The sequence below is a fragment of the Crocodylus siamensis genome, chromosome 13, assembly GCF_052110815.1.
Source record: "Crocodylus siamensis isolate JL-2025a chromosome 13, ASM5211081v1, whole genome shotgun sequence".
Taxonomy (NCBI): domain Eukaryota; kingdom Metazoa; phylum Chordata; order Crocodylia; family Crocodylidae; genus Crocodylus; species Crocodylus siamensis.
This window is the reverse complement of record NC_143407.1, coordinates 32,340,151-32,364,154: the sequence shown is the minus strand read 5'-3', so window position 1 is coordinate 32,364,154 and position 24,004 is coordinate 32,340,151. Positions and strand designations below refer to the sequence as shown.

General features: G+C 47.1%; 1 protein-coding gene and 1 long non-coding RNA gene across 15 annotated transcripts in view; one reads left to right on the top strand and one right to left on the bottom strand.

Annotated features, from left to right (window-relative positions):
- Positions 1–24,004, bottom strand: part of MSI2 (musashi RNA binding protein 2) — a 340,287-nt gene that overhangs the window by 6,180 nt on the left and 310,103 nt on the right. For 5 of the 14 annotated variants that reach the window (XR_016438846.1, XM_090025087.1, XM_090025090.1 and 2 more), the window contains 2 exons: positions 3,876–4,030; positions 2,002–2,079 (listed from right to left, as the gene is read on the bottom strand). Coding sequence is in view for 13 of the 14 variants with exons in the window: in XM_090025087.1 (XP_089881213.1) it covers positions 2,038–2,079; positions 3,876–4,030 (197 nt within the window). In the remaining variant the exon portion in view is untranslated. Of the gene's footprint in view, positions 1–2,001; positions 2,080–3,875; positions 4,085–12,823; positions 13,001–13,114; positions 13,241–24,004 lie in introns of those variants that run through there. The other 9 variants (XM_090025086.1, XM_090025088.1, XM_090025092.1 and 6 more) reach the window with 6 other exon arrangements.
- Positions 13,248–23,480, top strand: LOC149854196 (uncharacterized). Its single transcript, XR_016438848.1, has 2 exons — positions 13,248–21,865; positions 22,004–23,480. It is a non-coding gene; the product is annotated as an uncharacterized LOC149854196 (long non-coding RNA).

Below are 24,004 nucleotides of genomic sequence, written 5' to 3'. Positions count from 1 at the left end.
TTACCATTTAAACTTCATTGTAGAAAACAATGGCTTTCAAAAACCCCAACCGACCCTGCAGCGGAGTCGTATCCCAGCCGGCAGGGGCTGAGAGAGATCCTGGCAAAGCAGAAAGCTTGCCCACTGGCAGCACGCAGAAAAGCCGGGCCCTTCACTCGAGCTCCACCGCCGATGTTTTGAAATAATGTAATTTTTAAGGACTAAGCTTGAATGCTGTCGTATCCCATCTTGGTATCAAGATGAGAGCCTGGCTTTGCAGAAAGTACAGCGCGCCGAGAAAACAGCCGTCTTAGCACACCCGCTGTAGCAGGAGCAATTGGGGCTGCATACAGGTGGAAAAGGAAGCCACAGTGCAAAGAGCAAATAGATGCTCCGAGGAGGCGCTGTCACAATAAACGTGTCAAACTCCACTGTCCTTGAGAAACTAATCATAGGGATCATTCTCTCGCCTAGACATCTGCTTCTATTAGTAATGAGCAATGTTAGGAGCAATTCCTGGTTTTAAGGCATTAATGATTGCAGTTCTAACTCTGGCCAGTAAAGAGTGGTTACAATTTGATGTGTGGTGGTGAGTTTAAAATGATTGCACTATATTAATCTTGTTAAGACTGCCTTTCTTCAGCTTTATTAGTTCAAAATTACAGTGTTTTGTTAAAATCCCCAACATGCTTTGTGCCGTAGCTTGTCTTTATGACAGGTGTGGATACAGTAATTGTGAAGGAGTCTACACCTGCTCCTTGCAGACATCCCATTACATACCAAAATAACTAGGATTAAGAACAAGAGCGCTTGCACGTTTTACTCTCTCTCTAGGAAACTGGACCGAATTAGTGCAGGGAACACACTTCAAGCTAAATCTGAAATTCACATTTATGCTACAGTGCAGGAGAGAGACCACCTTTTCTTGCCGTATTTTAAAGGAAACTGATTATCGTTATAGTGCTACCCAATCAGTGGGATCTTGTCACTAAATACAACATTCAGAAATTCCCGTTGCTTAGAATCAATGGGGTTTTAAGGACAGGCCTGACCCTACTTTGCTCCCCTCCCCACATATATGCATCCCCTCTTGCGTTCAAACGTTTTTAAACACATATATACCCCTTTAAACTCCCTCCACAAATACAGTAAGGTTCCCACCCCCTCTGTCTTTACAAGTTTACTTTCATGGATTTACTTGGAGTTTAAAACCAGGGAGATTGATCAGATGCATTCCTAGCAAAGGATCAATAGAAATAAAATTTGACATTTACATCGTATTTGTCTATATGGAGAATACATGATACAGGTAAACCGAGTGGTTTAATGGGCACAACTTTTCTTTTGTATCGACTAACTTTTTAATCTACACTATTTGCAGCATAAGAATATTTGTTTGCAAAGATGAATATGCCAAAAGGCCAATTTTTTAAAACATTTAATTAACTTGAGCTCAGTTAAAAGGGTAGGAAACTGGCAGCACTCCAAAGATGCATTACTAGGGTAATATCTTTAATTTAATTTGCTTTAGGTTTATTTTTTTCTAATCTTGATAATTGCTCTATGGTTACTAGTTACAATGTTATCTTTTAGCCGTAACATTTGGTACAGCACTTAATTATAAATGATGTTTTTCCTTGCAATACAACAAGGTGTTCACCTATTTTTAGAAAACTGCATTTGCGGCAATTCCATAATCCTCACAGAAATGCCGTTGACTGACACGTTTTCATTTCCTCAAAGGATTTTGGGAATCATTATCACTTATTCCACTGGGGTTTTAAGAATCAGAATGACTGCTTTAAGCTTTGTAAACCGAAAGGTCCTACTTTCTGGGGAGGCTCTAACTTCTGGTTATCTTCCAGTTTCCAACCCATGAGAGTGATTTAGAGTAAATCAATCATAAAAAGGAATGATTAAAGGCCAAGGAAAGAAGAAAATGAATATATAAAAAAAAATCAATTACTTAATTAAAAAGTAAATATAAGGGAAACGATAGTTCAGCACAAAATACTGTAATACCTCAAAGTGAGATGGCAACCAACCATGTGTAACGTTTCAATGGTATCCATTTGTAAAAGCCGTTGCAATCAAGGGTCCCTAAAATTGTACAATTGTTAAGGTCATCAGTGCTCTATACATGGGAACAGATTATTATTTTTGGCAAGAAATTATCAAAAGGACTTGAAAGACTGTGTTGCCAGCATGAATATGTATTAAAGAACTTCATTCTGTGGTCGCTAATGGTTTGACGTGTTAAACTCTCACGTTACCTTTCCAAGACTGTAGTTTTCTCATTCCCTCTCTTACAAAAATAAAGTTCGATTTTTTTTTAAAATCAGAGTTAGTCAATGGACAGTGTTAAAAAATCAGCTACAAAAAAGGCCACCACGTTCTTGGTGAGGTTATTGGGGGGAGAGGAGGAATTTGGAGGCAGACAAATCAGCATGCCAGATGCACAATATTTTTTCAAAGACACACTAGTGCAGACAAAGCCAGATGCCAAACGTGGGGGTGGAGTGTTGGAAATCAAGAGATTGCAGAGGTCAGAGCTCCTGAGTTTCAAGAACAAACAGGTCTTTTTCTGTAGGCGAAAAATGGAAATGAGGGGTGTTGTAAATGGTGATAGATGGCACTTTAAATTGATGTCGCTCTAAGCAGAATAATAATATTCCACATTTCATAGTACAACTGATCCAAAGGGATTTCCAAGTTACTTAAGTGACCTTATAATGGGAATGGAACCGAACACGAATTTCAAAATACCAGGGCCCAACCAGAAAGGTTTTCTTTAAACATCAAAACAAAAAAAAGCATTAAAATGTGCGTAATCTCAGGAACTTTGTCTGCACTAGGTCTCTCCTCCGAGTGGTCTGGCTGACTCCTTAATATTCCTCTCAGGTTCTGAAAGTACCTCTACCTTTTGACATTTTTCATTTTTAAGATGAAATATCAAACAATTCAAAAGATCTCTCATTGTTTTTGCATCAAAAAAACCCCAAACCAAAAACCAACAACACTTTAAGGTGGCTGGTTCCCTGTCTCAAAGACTCACAGCCAGTAAGCAGCTTCAGACACATTCATGCTAACACACACAGCTAAAACAATCCAATCTGAAAAACAGCATGCAGTTGTGTTAAAGCAAATTTCCATCGCCTGTATTAGTTAGATTACAGAACCACACAGCATTAAAAAAATATTTTCCATTGACTTGAGAAATAATGATTAGGGACTTACTTGTAACCTGCAAATTTCAAGAAGCATTAGCAATGAACTAACATGTTTGCGGTTATCGGTGCGCCAAGTTAACTTTCCTTCCTCGGGCCCATCCCGGGACCCTGAATCCGACCGAACACTTACGGCACTCTGCGTCAATGGGGCTACCCACATGCTTGAGTTAATACAACTACTGGTGTGCTTTAGGTTAGGAGCATGTGTGTTTGTAGGATCAGAATCTCATAGGTAGTAAGTAGAAAGGTCATTTTCCTTAAGATGGGTGCGTTATTTGCAGACTGGTGCATTGGTCTAAAGTGGTCGTTCTACAGACACAGAGCAATTTTAACATTACCCAAAACTTTTAAATGCCTAAGGTAAGTGGGTGGGTGGATAGACAGACGCGTGAATCCATAAGGGAGGAGCAGAGGTCATACACGTGTTTTCAATTCCGCATATAATTCGAGTGGCAGTCAGGGCAGCAGAGTGTGCAATTCTGAAACAAGGCTATTAGTAAATTCAGCAGGTTCTAGAGAATAGTATCACTAAATGGCAAAAGGCTAAGTGAGCACTGCACCGCACAGTTCATTTGTCATAGGGAAAAAAAAAAACCAACCCTCAAAAATATTCCTGAGACAAATTCAAAAGACTGAAGTGGAGAAAGGGAAGAAACGGTTACTTACAGCGATTCCGTGGCCGAAGCCAGAGCCTGGCTGAGGGCTGGCAGCACTTATGTAATTACCAACACCGGAGTCCTGACTGGCTGTACCGTAGAGGTCTGCGACCGGACCTGGGCTGTTAGCCCCTGGGAATCCTCCTGGCCGGGCTGGATTGGAGCCTGCCGGGGAAGCAGGTGCGCCAAAATTCGGTTGAGCACTGTAGCTATTCAAGACTGGTGTGCAGAGAATAAAGCTGGGTATGAGGCCGGAAGCCGAGCATGCACAGTTATTACAAAGCCAAACACTAGAATAAACAGCCTAGGCCCAACTTCTAACACTTAACCAAGGCCATGCGATAGGAGAGCAAGTACTGAATAATAGTCAGCCCATACTACTAAGAAGCTTGGAGCTCCAAAAATATATATATATATATATATAGAAACAATCATTCAACACACTACTGCAACCAGAGACTGTAGGAGCTCATTTTCACCAAATTATCACAAAATATATAGATATTTTTCAACATCTGATTTGATGCTCATGCAGTAGTAACAAGTTTTCTAGATCTGGGCACGTCGAGACAGCATTCACATCCCATGCAAACTACAAAGGAACTAGTTTTAGACTACACATTGTGTTAATATTGATATTAAAATGCTGACAGCAAACAAAGCAAATCACGTCTAGTAAAATCGATTTTGGATCCATTCGATACTTTGGAAAAACCTGCCCTTTTACTTATAAGCTACGTAAGGATCTCAACACTTGATTTTTGTGGGTTTTTAACATGGTATGGAATGGAACATTTTGGAGTATTTTTTATTTTTTTTTATGACTACTACTACAAAGGAGATTTATTTTTTCTTCGTTTAGATCTTGGAGAGCAGAGAGCTACCTCTACCTCCAGAACTGCACTTGGGACATCACCACAATAAATGATAAAGAAAGATCAAAACCAAAAAAAAAAAACCAAAACAAAACAAAACCTATAGGATCGTTACACTCACCTCCTTAAGTGGAAGTAAAAGGAAATTTAACGCTGGTTTGGTGTGTTTTGGGTTGGTTTGGTTTTTTTGAGACAGGAAAACAATGTAAATAATAAATGATGCTAGAGGAGAAATTTAGATCTTAAAGCATGTTAGATGATCAGGTCTTTGGCATTTCTTGTAATTGCTCCCGAATGTAAAATTTATGAGTAAAAGGCCTCAATGCAAAAAAGAAAGGTTAGCAGGCTAGGAAGATTCAAATGGAAATGGTTTGCTGTGAGTTGGAAAGCTAACCTATGTCACTTGCGAGGACCTTACAGAAGTGCACAGACATTTTGCACTGTCAGGCCCAACCCTCGACATCCCCTCGAAGCACGAGGTAGCACGTATACATGTAGTGCAACCTGCTCGGAGTTGGTGTTACACTCCTTCACTTATTCAGGCTTAAGAATAATGAAAAGATAAAAACAGCAGAAGAAGACATGTCGTCTGGCAAGACTTATTACTTTTTTTTTTCCCCCTACCTACGACAGATAGGAAAGTTTGCGGCTTCAATCAAGATTAACTCCAAAGAGGTGGGAATTTCTATTTCTGATCTACGCCGCCAGTCGAATAGATCGGTTCAACCCCGTAACTAACGGCACAGGCTGCCCTATCAAGTTAGACACAGACAGAAAGTGAAAATAAGTGCTGCACAGTCATGCCCAACCTTTCATTACCTCTTAATTATTAGTATAAAGTAGCTATTAGAGACAGCCCCAAGCTGCACAGCCTTGTATTGCCCCCGTTGCTCCAGGCTGGGTGGATGGAGACAGGGTTTGGGGTTTTGGCCTGTCCCTCGACTGAGCCTCCAGCAAATGTTCAGGAGTAAAGGAAGTGCGGCAACTGCATTTAAGATCTTTGCATTGAACACGGTGGGTTTTTAGAACGGACTCCGATTAAAAATAAAAACCATTTACACCAAAATTTGATGCCGCTTATGGGGCTAGTGGCCAATGTGGCATTCAGCATTGCCTCAGGTGTCTTAAGTCTGTCAAGACCTGCTTGTTCAGGATCTCCGGTGCCACCCAGAAGCCCCCAGTGCGGTGCATCACTGAGAGTGAAATGTGTCTCAAGTGGATGAATTAGCCGGCAGAAATCCAAATGGCGACCGACTGCTCGGCCACGACACTACTTTTTTCACAAGAAATGGTGCAACGTGGCTCTCAACTGGCAACAGGGGGAAGTAAGTAGATCATCTAGGCAAGCAAGTTAAAAAGAAATAAGGGGAGAGAGAGTAAACAGATTATCTGGAGTGCACTGGCAAACAAAGCACCATTTTTAATATCCAAGATTAATGTCAAGATAACTCTTGGCCTTCTCACTCGCAAAGAAAAATACTCAGCTGAGATACTCCAAAGCCCTTTCTTATCTCGCTCTTCCACACTCGCTTTTTCTCCCAGTTCAAGCAAGTGGACAGAGGTTTTACTGACTAGTACAAAAAACCTAGCTCACCCATCTCAACAAATCCACGGGCCTCAAGCAGGTCACAGAAGGGAAGGGAGCCACTGCAAATTTACCGGGCGCCCAACTGACAACGCTGTGGAAAGGGCATTTGGTAAGGAGGACAGACACACACGTTCCTTACAGGAAAACATGCCAGAAGACAGCTGGAAACAGTGCCCGGGACTGAAGGACAAAGGAGCCCCCAAAGTCACGAGCTGCGGCTAACGAGCCCCTGCAATAAACAGCGCCAGGGCTTTGAGAGCGCGCTCAGACTTGTGCATCCATGACACGGAAAAGGCCGTAGCGCCACTTCTTTCGTTGCGGTGCGTGCGTCGGGGAAGCGAGGGATCACGAAGTGGACTTCGCTATGCAAGGCAACTCGCCGTACAGGGTTGGAACGGGCCGCGTCTTAACGGTGCGGCTTCTAGCGACTCTCTGCGCACTCCTGAATAAGCAGGATTCGCCAGACCTTAAAAGAAAGGTGGTTTTGAAGCCTGCGTTTCATGATCTACTGGGAAAACCCAAAGTCGGAACAACGCGGTGAAGAAGCAAGTGGGAAAAACTGACACGGAAACGCACCAAAAATTAAATTTAAAACAAGTGCACGTACCATGCCAAATCTATCTGTGGCGTAACCCGCTAAAGCTAATGGAGACTAAACCGGGGATGAACACATCCCTCTGTTTTCAAGCTACAGCGCTCTAAATTATGCCATTTAGAAAACAACAGCTCTGACAGCTTCTAGCGAGCTGTGCAGGGATCCAGCACTGCTGTGCTGTGAAAAACCATAAGGCAAGAGGAAGTAAGGCCAGAAGCAACCAGATCAGGGCACGTGTCCTTCTGCAAGCAGTGGATACAGTCCCCCAACAGAAGAGAGGAGGTATTTGCCTTCTTTTGTGCTGCACGTATGGCTTTGCCTGGTGAGGGCCGGCGGGAAGGGAAGAGGAACAACATGTTTAAAAGACTCAAATATTGTTACTTGAAAATGCATTTGAAAGAGCGAACGGCTGGGGCGGGAGTGCTCGGGACACTGATGCTTAATGCATGTATCCCGCGATTCCCGAAGAAGCAACTACAGGAACTTCCCAAGCAGAAGCAAGACAAGGAAAGGAAAACAGGTGAGCTGGAGGCTCAGCGAGGTGTGAAGCTTCCCTGCCTGCGGGGCAAGCTGTACCGATTTCGCACGGGATGGACGTCCTGTTGGAAGCGGAGGACTGTCAAGCCGCCTCTAAGCAGAATCAGCTTCGAAGACTCCCTGGCTCTGATGCACTGCACCTGCGCGCCTGCGATCTACCAGAGGTAAATCAAGCACTTTCTCTGTGTCGGGGAGCACTGAAGTGTGCCTTAGGTGGGGGAGGAAAGATCCTGCTTGTTCATTAAAAACGATGACCCTGGCAGAGTAGGATGCAACACGTAAGCGAACTGCGCAACGGCGTCACTCTGTTCACGGTGACAAGCGCAAGTCCCTGACTTAAGCACACTTTGCTGAGCAAACGCTGACCCTGCTTTTGAGACTGATGCTGTCCTGCGCACAAACGGATGCTAATACTTCACCGGAAGAAGATTTCGTTGCGTGCCGAGCTAGCAGAAAATGGGACAGGGCAGAAATATACCCTGTTAGATACTGAACGTCCAGTGGGAACTGAAGTGGTCTCAAAGCCACACTTCCCAGGCTTATGGCAGGAAGCTCGGATCCACCTCCCGGCATGCCTGACTCATGTCAGTATGTCACTAGCTGTAGTAGCGCAAGTCATTTAGCAATAAGTCATCATACCACCACAACTAATAAGATATGCATACACGCCAGCATCCAGAGTATAAGCTCTGCATCATTAATTTGCAACTGCAAGCTCATACATGGATGACAAGACGACATTTGCTTTATCAGTGTCTTCAAATCTAGCTGAAAGGGGCTGGGGGGGAGGGAAAGGGGGGAGAGAACCAACCTGCATTTACAGCTGTACAAAGATTGGGAACAGTAGTTTTCATACATCCAAAAATTTGTTGGCACCTGTTTATTCAAACACCCGTCTGATCGTGGCGATGTAATACAAGAGCAAGGTAATTTTCTATCCGCTGAACATCAATTTAATACTACATACTGATCACAGAAGTGACTGCAGAAATATGTGCAGCACAAAAGCACACCCACTGATCCATTATCTTGTAAATACACTATAGAGGTTTAGGATGTTCAGACTCATCTTTGTGCGTGGCCTACAAAGTAGGTGGCGGCAGAAACTTTACAGGAGGGTTTGGAAGCTTTTATAGAGCTGACACTTCGCTCTAGGCCGAGTAAATGAAACAGGAAAGCTCTCATAATTGCCAGGAGACTAAACACTTTGCAGAAAGCCATATTTTAATGATTCACTCAGCCATGATGAGCTGCTAAATATTTGCCCTCTTACAATATCAGCGCCTGAATTCAGTGAGATCTGGAGATGTTTTTAGAGTAGATTTGAAACAGCAGCAAAAGGACCTTGAACGACTTCTCCGAGACAGAGAAACGTGAGGTGCTTTGTTAAGAAATGCGTATTTTCTTTTAAGCCCAGTCTAATAGAAACCTGTGAATAATTTGATTCTCAGATTAAAACCGAGCGAAAAACAATACAAACCTAAAAATGGTTTCGAGCCACAAAGGAGAACGAAGGTCCTTTGAGGTCATACTTTTACTCAAAAGTTTCCAATTATCACCTCAACCACAGGAAAAGGAGAAAGCTGCCCCAAACTACTGCTGTTTTTAGCATGGGGGAGCAAAAAGCATTGAAGAGCCGTGCCTTTCAATAAAGCTCTTGCCTGAAAAGAAAGCAAGACAATTCTCCAGGTACTGCTTAGGGGCAGAATCAGGTGCCGGGTCACGGAAATGAAAGGCTAGAAGTGAGTTTTGCTGACATATTGCTTGGGGACCGTGTTGTGCGGTAGCACGGGAGGAAACAAAATGCTGGGTTTTTTGGGTCCTAGTCTGAGGAATGCTGCAATGACGTGCTATCCGGCTTCTATCTCCAGCTCCCTTGTACAAAGCAAGTGTTTGGCTTACCATTAAATACCCTCTCTAATGCCTCGGCATTACCCGGGGTAAGCACAGCTACCTCCTCCACTTCCGGGATTGACATCTCGTTGATCAGACCACTCACTGTGAACATGTCTTAAAAGGTTTGACCCAGCGATTGCACAGGAAAGCAATTGCTCCTGCACAGAGCATCGTGAGGGTCTAACACCTCCAGCTTCATTCACTCCAGCCTGAAGAGCTTCTTATGTGCACAACACACGTTTTGAGGGTTAGCAGCATGTATCAGAGCAGATTAGGGTCAAGAGAGGTAGGCAAGTCTGGATACGTCTGCGATTCATATCTCGCCCAAACCCACGGGTCCTGAGCATGAGGCCTTGAAGTTGTGTGTCTTTTCAGACCCAGCCAGCCACCCCTTTCCAGGGATTATTTTACCTTGCGAGTCACATGAGCCAATGCCTAGAGCAGCGGTTCCCAAACTCTGCTGCGTACCACCAATTTAAAACGATACAACCTTCAGTGCCACCAGTGGTTTTTTCCGTTGAACCTTTTTGTCATATAAAGTATGTACAATAAACCTGTTAACGTGTGCCACTGAGAGGTTGCCTGAGTACCACTGGCGGGACCCGTACCGCAGTTGGGAACCGCTGGCCTAGAGCAATGGCATCCGACTGACCTGGCAGGAAATGGGGCACAGGTTTTCTTTATCTGGTGCTTGCTTTGCTTTGTTTCGAATTAGCGGTTGGTCTTATTACGGCCCAATCTGTGTGGCCTCGCCAGGGGTGGGGGCAGTGACTTTTTGTCCCTTCTCTGAACTAGATGCTTATCTACTTTGTGGTCTACGGGGACTGGAGAAACTGCTCATCACCTCCTTACCCATAAGCAGGTGTGTAGGACAGGTGAGACTGGGGTGGGCAGTGGACAACCTCACTGTAGGCCCGGTGCAAATTAAAGTCGTGTCCTGAGACAGCCCCTTCTGCTGTGCACATGTACACACCACGGCTCCTTTCCTCCCAACTGCCTTCAGGAACCAGTCCGACACGGCGGGCTGCTAAAAGGCCCTTTCAAGGGAGCTGCCCAGCCCATCAGTATAGCAAGGAGGGAGGCCAAGCCTGACAGTAACGTTTGGATAGAACGTCCCATTGAGCCCCTTGCAACCACAGGGCAAAACCCACTTTGGTGGGGCAGGAAGTCAATCCCAGATCCCTTGAGTATCGTAACCACCAAGGAGCCCTTCCTTCTCTTGCACCGCCTGTGGACTTTTGAGATTTAACGGTGCCTGCATTTGACAGCAACTTTTATGACAGAGGCCGGGGGGATTTTGCTGAGCTACGAATTGATACTGGAAAGGCCCCACAGGTCTCTAATGTAACAGGCAGGCCTAGAATAAACTGGTGCAATTTGGTGGTCATGAACTTCTACGAAGCTCAGGTATGGCAATATTTCTGGAGAAAAACATCGCAAAAGATGATTGATGACTTTTGGGGGGGGCTGCTTAAATTGAGGTCACGGGGGTTGACAACTGAGAAGAGGGACAGGGGAGACCTCTTGATAGGGAGGGATGTAATCTCCGTTTTACTGAACGGCGGCTCTAACTCCCTGCCGAAGGTGGGAAGCAATAAAAGTGCTTAAAAATGGGTTTCAAACTTTGCTCTTGGAAACAGCGACATCACAGCAGAGCAATTGGTCTGCACATTAGGGAAGCGCTTGGAGCAGATCTGGGTCTATTAGCCCCAGCTTACACAAAAGCTTACTCGACAGGAGCCTTCAGACATTAAAAACCACCCCTCTCCCCCCAAATACTTTTCAAAATAGCGGGGCAGTTTAACCATAATACCATTTTAGCCACATTTCACCCTGAGGACTCTTTTGTCTGATTTCAATTCCCTTTACTTCAGTTCACCATGATAATTTGTCCCTTCTTGAACTCAAGGCCAAACAGTTTTGCCAGGCACTGTGAAAAAGCAGCCAGAAAGGGCTACCGTTCCTGCTGTCCTTTTCTATGCAGCGTGCGCCCGGTGCAGCGTATTGCGCCGCCTGTGAAATAAAAAGTTCTTTGGGACGCATTTGGCTCTCGGGAAATGCAAGTTCATCATCAGTACGCTCCCTCCCTAACTGTCCTCGGTGATTTCCGTGCTCCGACATCCGTTCCCTATAAGGCACGTCTACAGAGACGAGCCTTTTCTTTGCGCTAATAAAAAGGTAAGAGAATTTTAAAATACCCCACTAACTTCCAGATATTTCTGCTTGGCAGCATGAAGCCATTCTTGCTTTTTGTAGCAGAGCCTTCTTCATCGACTCTTAGCATGCACGGAGCTTGCTTTCCAAAGTGCACTTCTACCAACAGCCAATTTATGCGAGGAAGCCAAGCCGCTCAAGGCGTATGAGAAGGTTGGAGGCTCATAACACTACAAAATATTCTGCTGGGAGCGATGACAGGGAGAGAGCTGAGGCTAGCTTATCTGGTACTTTGTCCTATGAACTGCCATGTTAACATAGAGCCTGCTCACAAATTAATCCAGTGTTGAACACGAAAGGTCACCATTGAAAGATAAACTCTCTTTCGATAAACTCTTGAGAAATTTCTAAGTCATGATTCATTATGACATTTGCCTTAGCATATGGTGTATTGCGCTGAAGTGGATTCAGAACGCCTCTCCAGGAGGGGAGAGAGAGGGCATTTTGTTAAAGCATGACCAAGGCGGGCAATGAAATGCCACGCAAATAAACTCAACCAATTCAATACCTAGGAAGAGGGAGATTGGGGAGGGGAGAGGGAAATGGAGAGATGTAGGTATAAGGTTACTGCTGCACATGAAAAACTTTGCAGGAGACAGGGATTAAGATCAATCCATTGCAGGCGTTTGCATACTGTGGAAGTAAATTACACATGATGACAAAATAACACTCTTAAGCACCACTAAGGTACATAGCATTTCAAAAAGAAAGAAACCAGGTGAAATATTGAGAGAGGTATAAAACAGGCAGTGTGCAGACATATCTGTTTCTCTTGCTATACAGTCTACATTTAACATTCGGTCATAAAATATCCCCCCTCCCCCTCCCAGGTTGAGAAGCTCAAGCCTCAAAACTAACATAAAAAAAATCAAATCAAATCAAATGATGACAACCAAGATAAAAACCCCTGTGGGCGACTTCTTCACCTCCAATATCATTTCTCAAGGATCAACAAGAGCCTGATCCAAAGCCCGCTGACAGCACTGCGCTCAGGGATTTGCACGAGCTTTCGGCTGCCGTTCAGACTCCCGCCGACTCGACCGGGCTTTGGGTGAGGCCCTTGAAGAACAGGGGGCTTTCATCCGCCCCTGTAGGATTAGTAGAAAAATGGCAGTCAAAAACCATGGACCGCTTAGGTGCGGGTCTGTCGTGGACTGAACTGGCATGCAGGCCTGGTGTCGTGCGTCATTAAATAGGCGACGAAAAAAAAATCACCTTTCGTTTCCCCCAAAGGAATGAAATTCTATACAAACCTGGGCTCTTAAACTGATCCGGGCTGGGAAGGTGGTGGAGGGGGGAGTTACTTGCTGAAGCAGCGTGCTCGCTACGAAGCATCTGAGCCACCCGAGGCCCCATGGAACCATAGTCCGCATACGATAACGGGGCCCGTTGGTCACCGGGCGAAGAATAGAAACCGTAATCAGGGATCCCTGGAGATACAGTGACTCTATCATTGTGGATACTGGATCGTTTCTAATAATTAGTCTTTTCAACGTCATTTTTTTTCTTTTTTTTTTTACACAAATAAGAGAAAGAACACTGACATTTAAAGAGAGAACGGTGCAAAACTTGATTAGAGCAACTCGGGCATCTCATCCAAGCCAGCGTAGGGCAGAGACAAGAGGTCTTCAAGCTTAAGACACACCGCCGGAGGATGGGCCAGCTCTCCCCTGCCACCAGAGCACACTCTTTTAGCATGAAACACAGCATCCCCGTTATGACAGTCAGAAATACATTTCATAATCAGGAGCAATGGCTGAAAGCGGAACTGAGCCAACCGGAGCTACCTTCATCATAGTTTAGCCAAGCCCACTTACCCCTATCAAAAATGTTTGCGGACACATCTTTGTTTCTCAAAGACGTGCGCACCTTTCCCCCCAAAAGGGACCATCGGCATACACCCAACAGTACACTAGAAGAGACACACTTTTTATCTCAGCATCAATGGAGCCAGATTCGCCCAGTCGCATCGGCACGAATCCAGAGGAAGGAGTCACGTCACGGGCCTGACTGCAGCTGAAAGCCGAATCTGGCCCCTAAACATTCAGCATGCATCTCATTTTCATAGAGGGGTCGGATAGCAAATGCAGACTTATCTTCGAGTGCCACACGAGAAGCAGAGAGCGGCTTGTGTTTAAAGGAAGGAAAATCATGACACGCTCCTCTGGAAAAAATTTCTGCACGCTGGATCAATCAGGCTCCGAGCTGATTTCTTCAAGAGGAGCCCATTTGATGGGCTTTAACAATAATAATAATAATACATTAGCAAGGACAAAGATGTGCTTGCTCTTTGCATTGCAATGCACAGGCTGCAGCTGCAGAAGGACGCTCCAGACACCTGCAGACCTGCCGCTCCTTCACAGTTATAACTGGTGACCACTAAAAGCAAAAGCAGACCTGAGCTCGCAGTGGCTGCGTTGGACGAGAAGGAAGAGGCGGAGGGGGGCAGGCAGAAAAAACAGGGAAGAAAAGAAACTCCATTAAGTGTAAACTCCACCATCTCATTAGCTGCTGACCACCAGCAAAACGGCCCCCCGGACAGTCTGCTGCCCGAGCTAATTGCAACTTGGCCCCAGAGTAAAGCAAAGCGCCAGCACACGGAAGAACAACCGAGTGGGTTTTTTGTCACGCTGTGACTCAACAGGTGTGGGCAGACCCCTGAGAAATGCCCCAGTCCATACGCCACGCTCTGCAGCACGTCGGCCTTTTCTCGGCTGAAATCTCCCTCCTCGTTTCAGGCCACGTTGCTCCGTGGGCTCTTTTTCGCCCCGTGCACATTTTGTTTTTCCCGATTCCCTCTGTGCTCCCGCTTTACTCTATGGCAGTCGCACATGCTCCCCGACAGCTTGTTGAGGTAGGTCTCTAATTTCCGGGCGGCTCGCCCCTCCCCAGAAGAAAACAGCCACGTGTATGAGAGCAACTGCACGTGCTGGAAAGCAGCAGGGCATTTTCCACAGAACCAGCATCAAGGCAAAACGCCTTAAATCAAAGCCATTACCCGCTGCCGCGACTTAGGGCTCGCCAGATTAGGCTGCTCCAGATCGTTATGAAAAATTCATACGACATGCTGCAAAACAGCTCCTTTTCTTGCTCAAAAGGGGTAAGCATTGAACACTGCCGGTACAGATGTAAGTGGAGGCTGGAACAGCGCAGGGTGACAGGCACGTCAGGGAGATGCCGTTCGGCAAGGAGCTCTCAACACCGTCGGAGCCGGGCAGCGATGAGCTGGGGAGGGGTAACGCCGGACGTCACAGCCCCGCAGGCAAGCGGGAGCCACCGGAAGATGCCAATGGGTGACGCTCGGTGGGCAACCCAACTCATTTGTCTGTGATTTGGGGGGCAGGGGCCCAAGCTGCAAAAGCATCTAGAGCCAAACTCTCACAAACTTGGGGGCTATTGCAGTGGGAGGGAAGGCTGCTCCACAAATCAGCTAATCTGGGGTTCACTTGGAGGCCACGTCTAGCAGTGGCATGGGTTTATGTGCACAGGTAGTATGTTTTATTATATATTAGGTCCTGCTGGGACTTAAGCCCAGAGGTTCCTGGCTACAGGGTCTTGCCCCTCCATTCGGGGTCAGACTGATCGCCAGCCAGGCGCTGTACCCCACGGTCAGAGCAGTGCGGACCGAGCGTTTCCGCTTTCCTCTGCAGCTGGGGACGGGGACCTCTCCCTGGGATCTCTTGATCATGTATTAACCACCATTCACAGAAGCAGGGCGTTGGTGGCCAGGACCTATGGCGGGTCACGGTGTCATGTCGCGTGTTGTGTCAGGGTTGACTAGTTTTACTAAGAGGTTAGACTACAGCTTTGTATGGGATGGTTTGGATAGGGCTGAGCCTGCCTCAGGCAGAGGGCTGAATTAGACCTTTGGAGGTCCCTTCTAGCTCTGTTTCACTATTTTATCTCTCTCTCTCTATATATATATATATATTTCTTTTTTTTATATTTATATGTACATATCTATATATACACATGCATAGCTATATCTATCTCTATGTGTGTGTGTGTGTGTGTGTGTATGTACGTATAGAGTGATGCGTGGACATCCTCCATTTTCAAAGGCGGCTAATGATTACGGGGCTGCTGTTTTTGGGGCCAACTTGAGAGACGGAAGACAAAGGCAGTTTTCAGACATCACCAAGGCATAGATCATAGAAAGTCAGGTTGGGAGGGACCTCAGGAGGTCATCCAGGAGTCACCTGCCATCAGCAAATGACGCCCCTTTGCAGTGGGACAACCTGAACCACTCACTGCTCTAGGTACTCGCACACGTGCGTGCGAGCTCAGATCTCACGCTGCCGTGCACATAGTGCTGCAAGGAGCAGAAGGCACTTCTCCCCCTTACAAGGCTGGAGGCCTCCATTAATATTTGCACAATGCTTTCATGATACATAGGTGTAAGTAGTGGTAGAGGACCAAATGTTGCAGGTGGAGCCGCGGGAGGCGCTGAGAGGGTGGCATCTCCACTCACAAATGCGAAGATGCAGGGTAATTAGTTCTCCTGCCTCAAGACACTAGGATGAGCACAGTACACTTCAGCAAGCTGTACAAACATCAAATAATTTCATATCTGGTCCCCACCTTGTGAGCATTATTAGTGTGATTACCCTCATTTTACAGGCCAACGTAGTCTTCAGAGGAGCTGGGCACTCACACCCGTCACTGAAGCAAATGAGGGTTGGTCCCCTGCAACCGCTGACCTGGGACTTGCCTGAGGCCACGTAGGCAAGACAGTGGCGGAGAGGCAGGTGCCCTTGTTTGTTGGCCTCATGTTCGGGGCCTTAGAGGATACTGCCTCTGACCTCCTACAGCAGCGGGGCAGACAAAACCAAGCTCGCTTCCAACCCGTGCACGACGTGCCGACAGACCTCTGGAGCTCTGCTGCTAAGAGCAGGCAGAAGCAGCAATAAAAAAAGCCTGAGTTTCAGAAAAATCAAGCCCTATTCTTTCTGCTTCGTACGTCGCCACCACCGTGGGGCCTGGCGACCACGGATCCACGGGTGAGGCACGAGGCCGTGACATGCAGCTGTCTCTCCTCCGCAGGGCCCTTCGCCTGGCACTAACGTGGCCTGGAGCTCGCCAGCACGACGAGCAGCCACGCACCCAACAGACAGTGCGAGCAGGGATCCGCGGGGACAAGGTACGCTATTTTTCTGTCTGCCACTGCTCTGTCTCTGCCGTCCCTCTGGAAATGGCTTTGCACGTCACACTATTGCTCGGATAACAACAGAAAGCAGCGGGTGGTGTGAAGTAACCACAGCCTGGCGGTCGCGACTGGGCGCGAGCGGCGTCACACAAGGCGCTCCTGTCCACACCGGGGCTTGCGTGAATGACTGAACGCGCTTCCATCAACAGCAACAAACCCCAGCACGGCTCAAACCCGCTCTTTTGAATGACCCAAACGGCTGCAACTACGTGCGGGGCTCCCGTTACAACGTGGCTATCCCCGACTATGATGCAGCCCGAGAGTCGGGGCGCTGTAGTCCCGACTGCTGTTACACCCAGGGTCCCAAAAAAACCAAGCGCTTAGGAAGGAGAGAGAGAAATGCCTTGGAGCATGGCATAAAGCTTCCTGCAGCAGCTGTGCAGAAGTGGTCCCGTAGCGAGCCTGCCTCCTGCCTCAGCGCTGCCTGAAAGCTGTAAATCTCCACGGGCCCCGTCTCCTCCGAGGGAAGCCACGCCACGCCACGCCACGCCACGCCACGCCACGCCACCGCATTGCTCAGCTTCGCCGCGATTCTTTTTGGCAAACCATCAGCTTTTATTGCCTCATCCCATTTTCCATATTGCAAGTTAATGGTGTCACTCGTGCGCGGGGGCTGGAGCACAACACGGAGGCCGCGTGAAGCCTCGCTTGTAGCCGCCACGATCAGGGAGCCAGCTCTTGTCACAGCCCTTACAAAAGGATCTCCACTCGAGCGGCTCATCTTTAATCATTATAAAAGCACAGAAGTTTAATCCATTTTTGATGTAAGCGCTAATAGCTCGGTGTCCTTGAAGTTCAAAGTGGGCTTCGTGCATGTCGCTAATTAGCCGAGCAAGCAGCCATTCAGCTCCCTCTCATGTTTCTAATTAGATTCGTAACAACAAACAAATGTCGACCTTACAAAGGCTGTGCTACATATTCCTCCATTCGTTAAACAGGTTGGGAGGGAGGCCACTTCCATGTTTCGGCCCCGCCACCACCAGAGCATCGGGCGCCCGCAACACCTTCCCTAACCTCCGGGGCGGATGGCGCCGCGCGGCTGTGCCGTGAGCAAGGGACAAGGTCATGTCTGCGGTGCGGATATGGATGGCGGTACCAACGCAACCAAGAGAAAGCCAGCTGGGCAGGGGCTGGGTGCTGCGAAGGCAAGAGCCTTTCCAAAACGCCCCCTCCCCTGCCGTCACCTGGGAGCACAGAGGTGGGCGTGGAAGAGGTGGGGACGTTTGAACGTGCCAAGGCTTTGGCTGCACGACAACTTGGAGGACGCCATCCCCCCAGTGATGGGGTGCAGCAGGTGGCTCCAGTCTTGTGCTGGCATCATCTAGATTTGCCCTGAGCACGCGGGGCAAGAGAGCGACAGGAAAGCTGGGGGCCTGGCAGCATTTGTGCTCCCAACCATCACTGCCGCTGCTGGGAGCAGCTTCAGCAGCGCTCTCCCTAGCCCAGCTGCGGCATGGCAATTTGTAGAGGACGCGCTGGGGGATCAGGCAACCGGGTGGCTCTTGGATCTACGGAAACAGTCCCCAGCCCAGCGCGGCTGCAAAACAAGAGCCCAGGCCTTGCAGTATGGCTGCGGCCCTTCCGGCAGGCATGACTGGCGGGGCACCGCGGGGCAGCCAGGTCAGCTGTGGTTGCTCTACTAACGAGGGCATCTCATTTGAAGGTTAACTGAGAACCGAACACATTTTTCAACTAGACCTCGCATGCAATGCTTAGGACTGTTTTCATTCACTCTTCCTCTGCACCTAATAAAGAATAACAGAAGGGAGGGAAAAAAATTAGAGAGCTCTTCTGCTTTCTCCCTAAACCAATCTGAGCGTGGACCAAACGAATCACGGCAACATTGGCTGTATCATAATATTGACACTACTGTAATCGGCAGGGAGGTTTCCTTTCCTTCCCATGCAGTATTATGGTGCATGGCACATCCTGGGAGAAGGGAACCGGGTCTTCACAAGTTGCAACCCTCCCATTTCAGAGCTGGGAGGGCCAACAGGACCCAAGGGATTTAGATACCCAGCTCACACCAAAAGTAACTTCCACTAAGACCCTTGGAGAGCGTCCCGAGAAGCACCGAGCGCCCTGAACCCCGTAAGGTTCGCTGGACATCACCGGTACCCGGTGCGTCTCGGGATCTGAAACCAGGGTAATGTATTCCCAGCCTCTGCATCCGCTCTGGCAAGAGGCAACCGGCAACAGCCACCTACGATCGTGTTGCATTGTAAAATCATTTCCTGATAATTTTGCTATTTAAAGCAAGGAAAGAGTGAATCTCTGGCATTTTCACCTCTTATTGGGTAATAAGAAATCTGTCACTACTTTTACCACGGGCAACTGCATTTGCATTAATTGTTTACCACAGCCTGGACAGGCCTTTTATTAATATTAATGAGTAACTGGGAACAAAGGGCCCTTTTATTTTTAGCCTACTCTAATTGCGTAGTAATTACTCATCTACAAAACAAATGAGCCGAACTCCATTACCATAGCAACCGAAACTCCGGCCTCCCACTGTAACACATTAACCGGCTATCATTCCTGTTAATTTTAAATTGAAGCCTTTTGTACAATAACAGACAGTAGAAGAGGCAAATTAAACCCAAGCCAGGGCTTCATTTCACTGCATATTTTAAGTCACAACAGTGGTCGGGGCCTGCCGGGCGACGGTCTTCCCCTTCTTGCAAAGGAGCAGTGCACCTAGGCAATGCAATAAAACCCCGCGTGGCTCCATTTTCCTTTTCTTCTTCCACGACACTCGTGTTGTGTACAAAGCCTCGCTCCACCAGGAGTTTACACAAGACAAAGGTGTTAAACTGGTAAGAACGAACCGGTTCAATGCGCATTGGATACTGCAGCCACAACAAGCAAGGCACCGACTCTTGACAAAGGCAAAGGAAAGGCTCTTTCCCAAAGAGACCGGTCCACCCCACGCTGCCGGGGGCTGCACCGCCACGTGGCAGCAAACATCGGCTCTCCGCCACCCTCCCCTCCCACCCGCAGCTGCGTGATTTATGGACAAAAGTAATATTAGGAAACTATTCTGAGCTGCCTCCTCCTGCAGCTGGTAGGAAAGAACAGCCAGCGCCGTGCAAGTAGCTGCCGCCGCGCTCGACTTGGTAGGAGTCGGATTTTGACTCCGCCGATACTGCCCACCCATCGTGGGAGCCGCCCATGCTGAATTTGGTCCCCAGTGCCAAGGTCCTAACCACTCATATATCAAGCTATTGAGACAACTATATTTTAATCAGTGAAAATTAATATTTGTCTGCCCCTGGCTGCCTGTCACGTGGCCCTTGATGGCTTGCCTAAGCTTAGTAAGCGGCCCTCTGCCCGAAATAATAGCCCCACCATTTTGCAGCCAAGTGCCTCAAGGGCTTTGGCCACACTGACACACGCCACGCCACGCCACGCCACGCCACGCCACGCCACGCACGCATCGCAGAGGGGGAAAACTGAGCTGCACAAAGATGACACCAGCTGCTTGGCCTCATCCAGCCAACCAACTGAACAGTGCCATGAGGCCCGAACCCTTTCTCTAGCTACTGGATGAGCTGGCTGCACGAATGCGGGTTGTTTCGGGGATTTTTTTTAAACATAATATAGGCCATAAAGCCCAATTCTGTATTCCCTGGCTTTTATGAATCAACTGTCATCGTCAAGTTAATACCGGAACAGACGGATACAAAAGCTTCCTATAGAGGATGGGGAAAAAAAAGACGCCAAGGCACCATCTCAAACAGATCGGAGAGGAATTGTGTGTTTTCATGGCCTTTGCTGCTCTCAATTCCTTTCAGAAACACGGGTCTTTTTATACCATTTGAAACATACCTTGGAAGATTACCGCCGTGCCACCTCGTGGATAACAGCCCACTAGCGCTGCCAGGTGAAGGCGCTTGGTCTGCAACGGTCTCTAAGCTTTAAGCCCTGATTCGGCTCAGCCCTCAGGCTTATAGCACCTTGCTGAACTGGGCCCATCGTGCTGGAGGGGCCTGGTTTCAAACCCCGCTGCGAACTTGCCTGCGGAAGGGTTTGTCTTGCTACATCAAATAAAGTGGCCCAAAGCTCTGCCCTTTACAGGGGAGAAGGAAGGAAAGCCCAGCCGGCTGAGCTGGCTGCACCACCGGAGTCGTAACGATTCAAAACCTTCAGCGTTTGGAAATGGGAACGTTTCCCTGCCTGCCTGATTAGCCTGTCTGGATCGCAGTATGAGCCTTGTGGAGCCACCACTTGGCATATATCAAGTGAGGCACCCTGGAAGCCAAAGCGATCTCTGTGGAAGAGTGTTTTCCCATTGAAAATAATTCCACTGATTGAAAAAACCATTAAAAGTTAGCTGCTCCGTTCATTAAAGATTAACTTATACTGTACTTAAGTCTGCACTTCAGAGCTGGTCACTAATTGCACAGGAGATGATTTATCAAGTGCACAGGATTTTCTATTACAAAATTATTGATTAACGCTGATGTGTTTTAACCACAATAGACTCTAACCGGGAGCCTTGTAAAATGACTACAGCTGAGGTCAGTGCCTGGCAGCAGCAGCAAATTATTTCAAATTTACTGAAATTTTTGTATGGCTCTGTCGGAGGCCCTGCCCCTCAAGGATAAAGAAAAACGCCTCCTACAATAAAGTAAGATAAACAGGTATTGTGCGCGGTTTGAACGCCAGAATGCAATTACAGGCACGCCTGTTTGTAATGGCTTCCAAATTACCTGGGATCTACGTAGGGCTCGAGAAACCTTTGGAGAAAGGATTCTGCTTTAATTTTTTAGCAATAAAAATCCGTGTCTTCAGGAGAATAGGGGTAGAGCACGCAGAAGGGAGAGGAGAAAGCTGTCCCTAACAAGGCCGAATAATACTCCCCCAGTGAAATGCGGCGTGACCTCCTACCTGCAAACCTTGCACACGTCTGGAAGACGACGGAGCATTTACCCATCAGACATGTGCTTAGTCAGGGCAGAGTTTGGCTTCCTTCATTTCCTCTGCCTCTTTAAAAGAAGACATTTTCCTTTTGTTTGCATCCAGCCATTTAATCCCCCTGCTAATTTAGCTCATTCGACCCGCTGGGAACCGGGGACTCTTAAAGCAAGTATGTACATTACCCAGGTCCGTGCTCCCCCCTTCCCTCGGAGAGGCAAACATTTTTAAAGGCGGCTTCTCGCGCCGGAAAGAGGAATAAAGGATAACGTCTTATGCGGCCGCTAATTTTTTTTTTTCCTCTTTTCAGATGCGTCAACTCTGCCGAGTTCCAGTTGCCAGCCCCTGTCAAGTAATTACGGGCTGTTCCAGTGGAGTGAGAAATTTCAGCCTACTTGCTTTTCCCAGGTGGTCCACTTGTTAGGTTCTGGCTTTGGAGATTACATGCCTTGGATTAAATTTTATGTACTTTTATGTAGTGAAATAAAAAGAGGAGTGCAGTTCCATTTCAGCTCCTGCCCCAAAGGGGAACGCTCTGCCTGGGCAGCATAAATCCCGAATTGGTTCATCGCCGGATCGGTCGCCCGCGTCTCCTCCTGACGCTTAAACGGGGCGGATCCAGACTCCTCTCGTTTCGTGCACGCCAACTGTCGCCCCATTTTTCTTTTTTTTTTTCTTTTTCTTTTTTATTGCTGCAATTTGCTAACGCAATCAGCGCTTAACTACGAGGCTAAATTTTTAGAGCACCTTATTTAAGTGTACGGCGTGGGTTTCTATGCCCCGTGCAATTTGCCGCTCTGCTAGTTTTTAGATACGTTCCTTATTTAATCATACGTCTTGCACATTAAACAGTGGGTCCCGCGTCTCTTTAGCAGACTGAAATCTAAGGGGGAAATTATTCTCCCCCTCCATGCCTAAGTGTTGGAAGTGCTCAGGAGCAATAAAGGGGATTGTGCGCGGGGACAGTATAGCCATCCGCAGGTTTCTAGTCGTGTCAGCTCCATCCAGGAAGTTCCTTGGCTGATTTACTTTATGTACTATTAGAGGTAAGGAGCAGATACAAACGCTTAATTGCATTTTGAAAGCACCTTCCAGATACTTTGCTGCTTTTAATAACATTTGCTGAGATAAGCGTGCTAAAGATTTGGCTGAACGTACATGATGGGGTATGAATGTGCTTGCTCAAAACTAGCAGCAGTTAGGCTGCAAACAGGGTGCCGGACCGGACGGGGGAAAGCAGCACTGTAGGGTAGCCTTTCTACTCCCAGCAGGATATTTTCTGACAAACCACTGTGCAATTCAGGACTTGAATTATTGGCTGTTAGATCTATTGACAACCGCTTCCTTTCTAAAACACTTAAAAAGCGGAGTACCTACAACTGGGCGCAAGAAGCAAAGACGTTTGCTGGCTCAATGGTAAAGATGATGAACTTGTCTTGGAAACCCTTATGCAGATCCCTCCGAAACGCTGGCTCTTCAATTTATAAATGTTCTCTTAAGCTCGGCCACGCGGTGATGGACGCAAACCACGGCTGGCGCAGCGTCTGCTGCGTGACACGAAGGTTTATGACCTCAGTACAACCTCCCTGCGGCTCAGAACGGTTTGGTAGGAAGCTATTTTACGCAGCTCAATAGGGTTTAAAGTTTCCAGTGATTTAGGTTTGGCGTATCCGGTTTAAGACTGCTGAAGAATGAGTCTATGGGCTAATGTAGACGAGTAACAGGTTGATGAAGAAACCATGATGGTAAAATGATTTTTAAAAATAAAGAAAGAAAGAAAAGCTTAATTCCTTTTTTAAGTAAATGTTCTAAGAGATCATATTTAAGATCATATTTAGATTCAAAGTTTTAATGCCTGGAATTTTTTATTTGGGAAAAAAAAAAAAGCAAAAAAAAAAAAAAAAGAGAGAGACAAATTTACTATCAACATAAGAGTATGCGCGGGTTCTTATCGGGGAAGGATGTAGGTCACCTACAGCCATATTCAATTTATTCTTGGAGTTTAACCAATACGGTACTATGGATCCAAGCCTTTAGCAGCGCTCTGTTTTGTTGAAAGCCCTACTCTTTCAATCAGACCAATGCTATGCTTTTGACTGCCACGCTATTTCAAGCTGATGATACCTATAATATCAACTCAACAATGCATGTTCTACAACTACATCTACTGCTACCAGTACGACTACTACAGTGCATGCATTTAGTTCAGTCCCACAGATACATACACTCTAAGAACAGGCAAGGGGAGATGTGAAATGTTTTACGGGACGACAGGTAGTTTGTTTTTTTAAGTAAGGGAAATTAATAATAA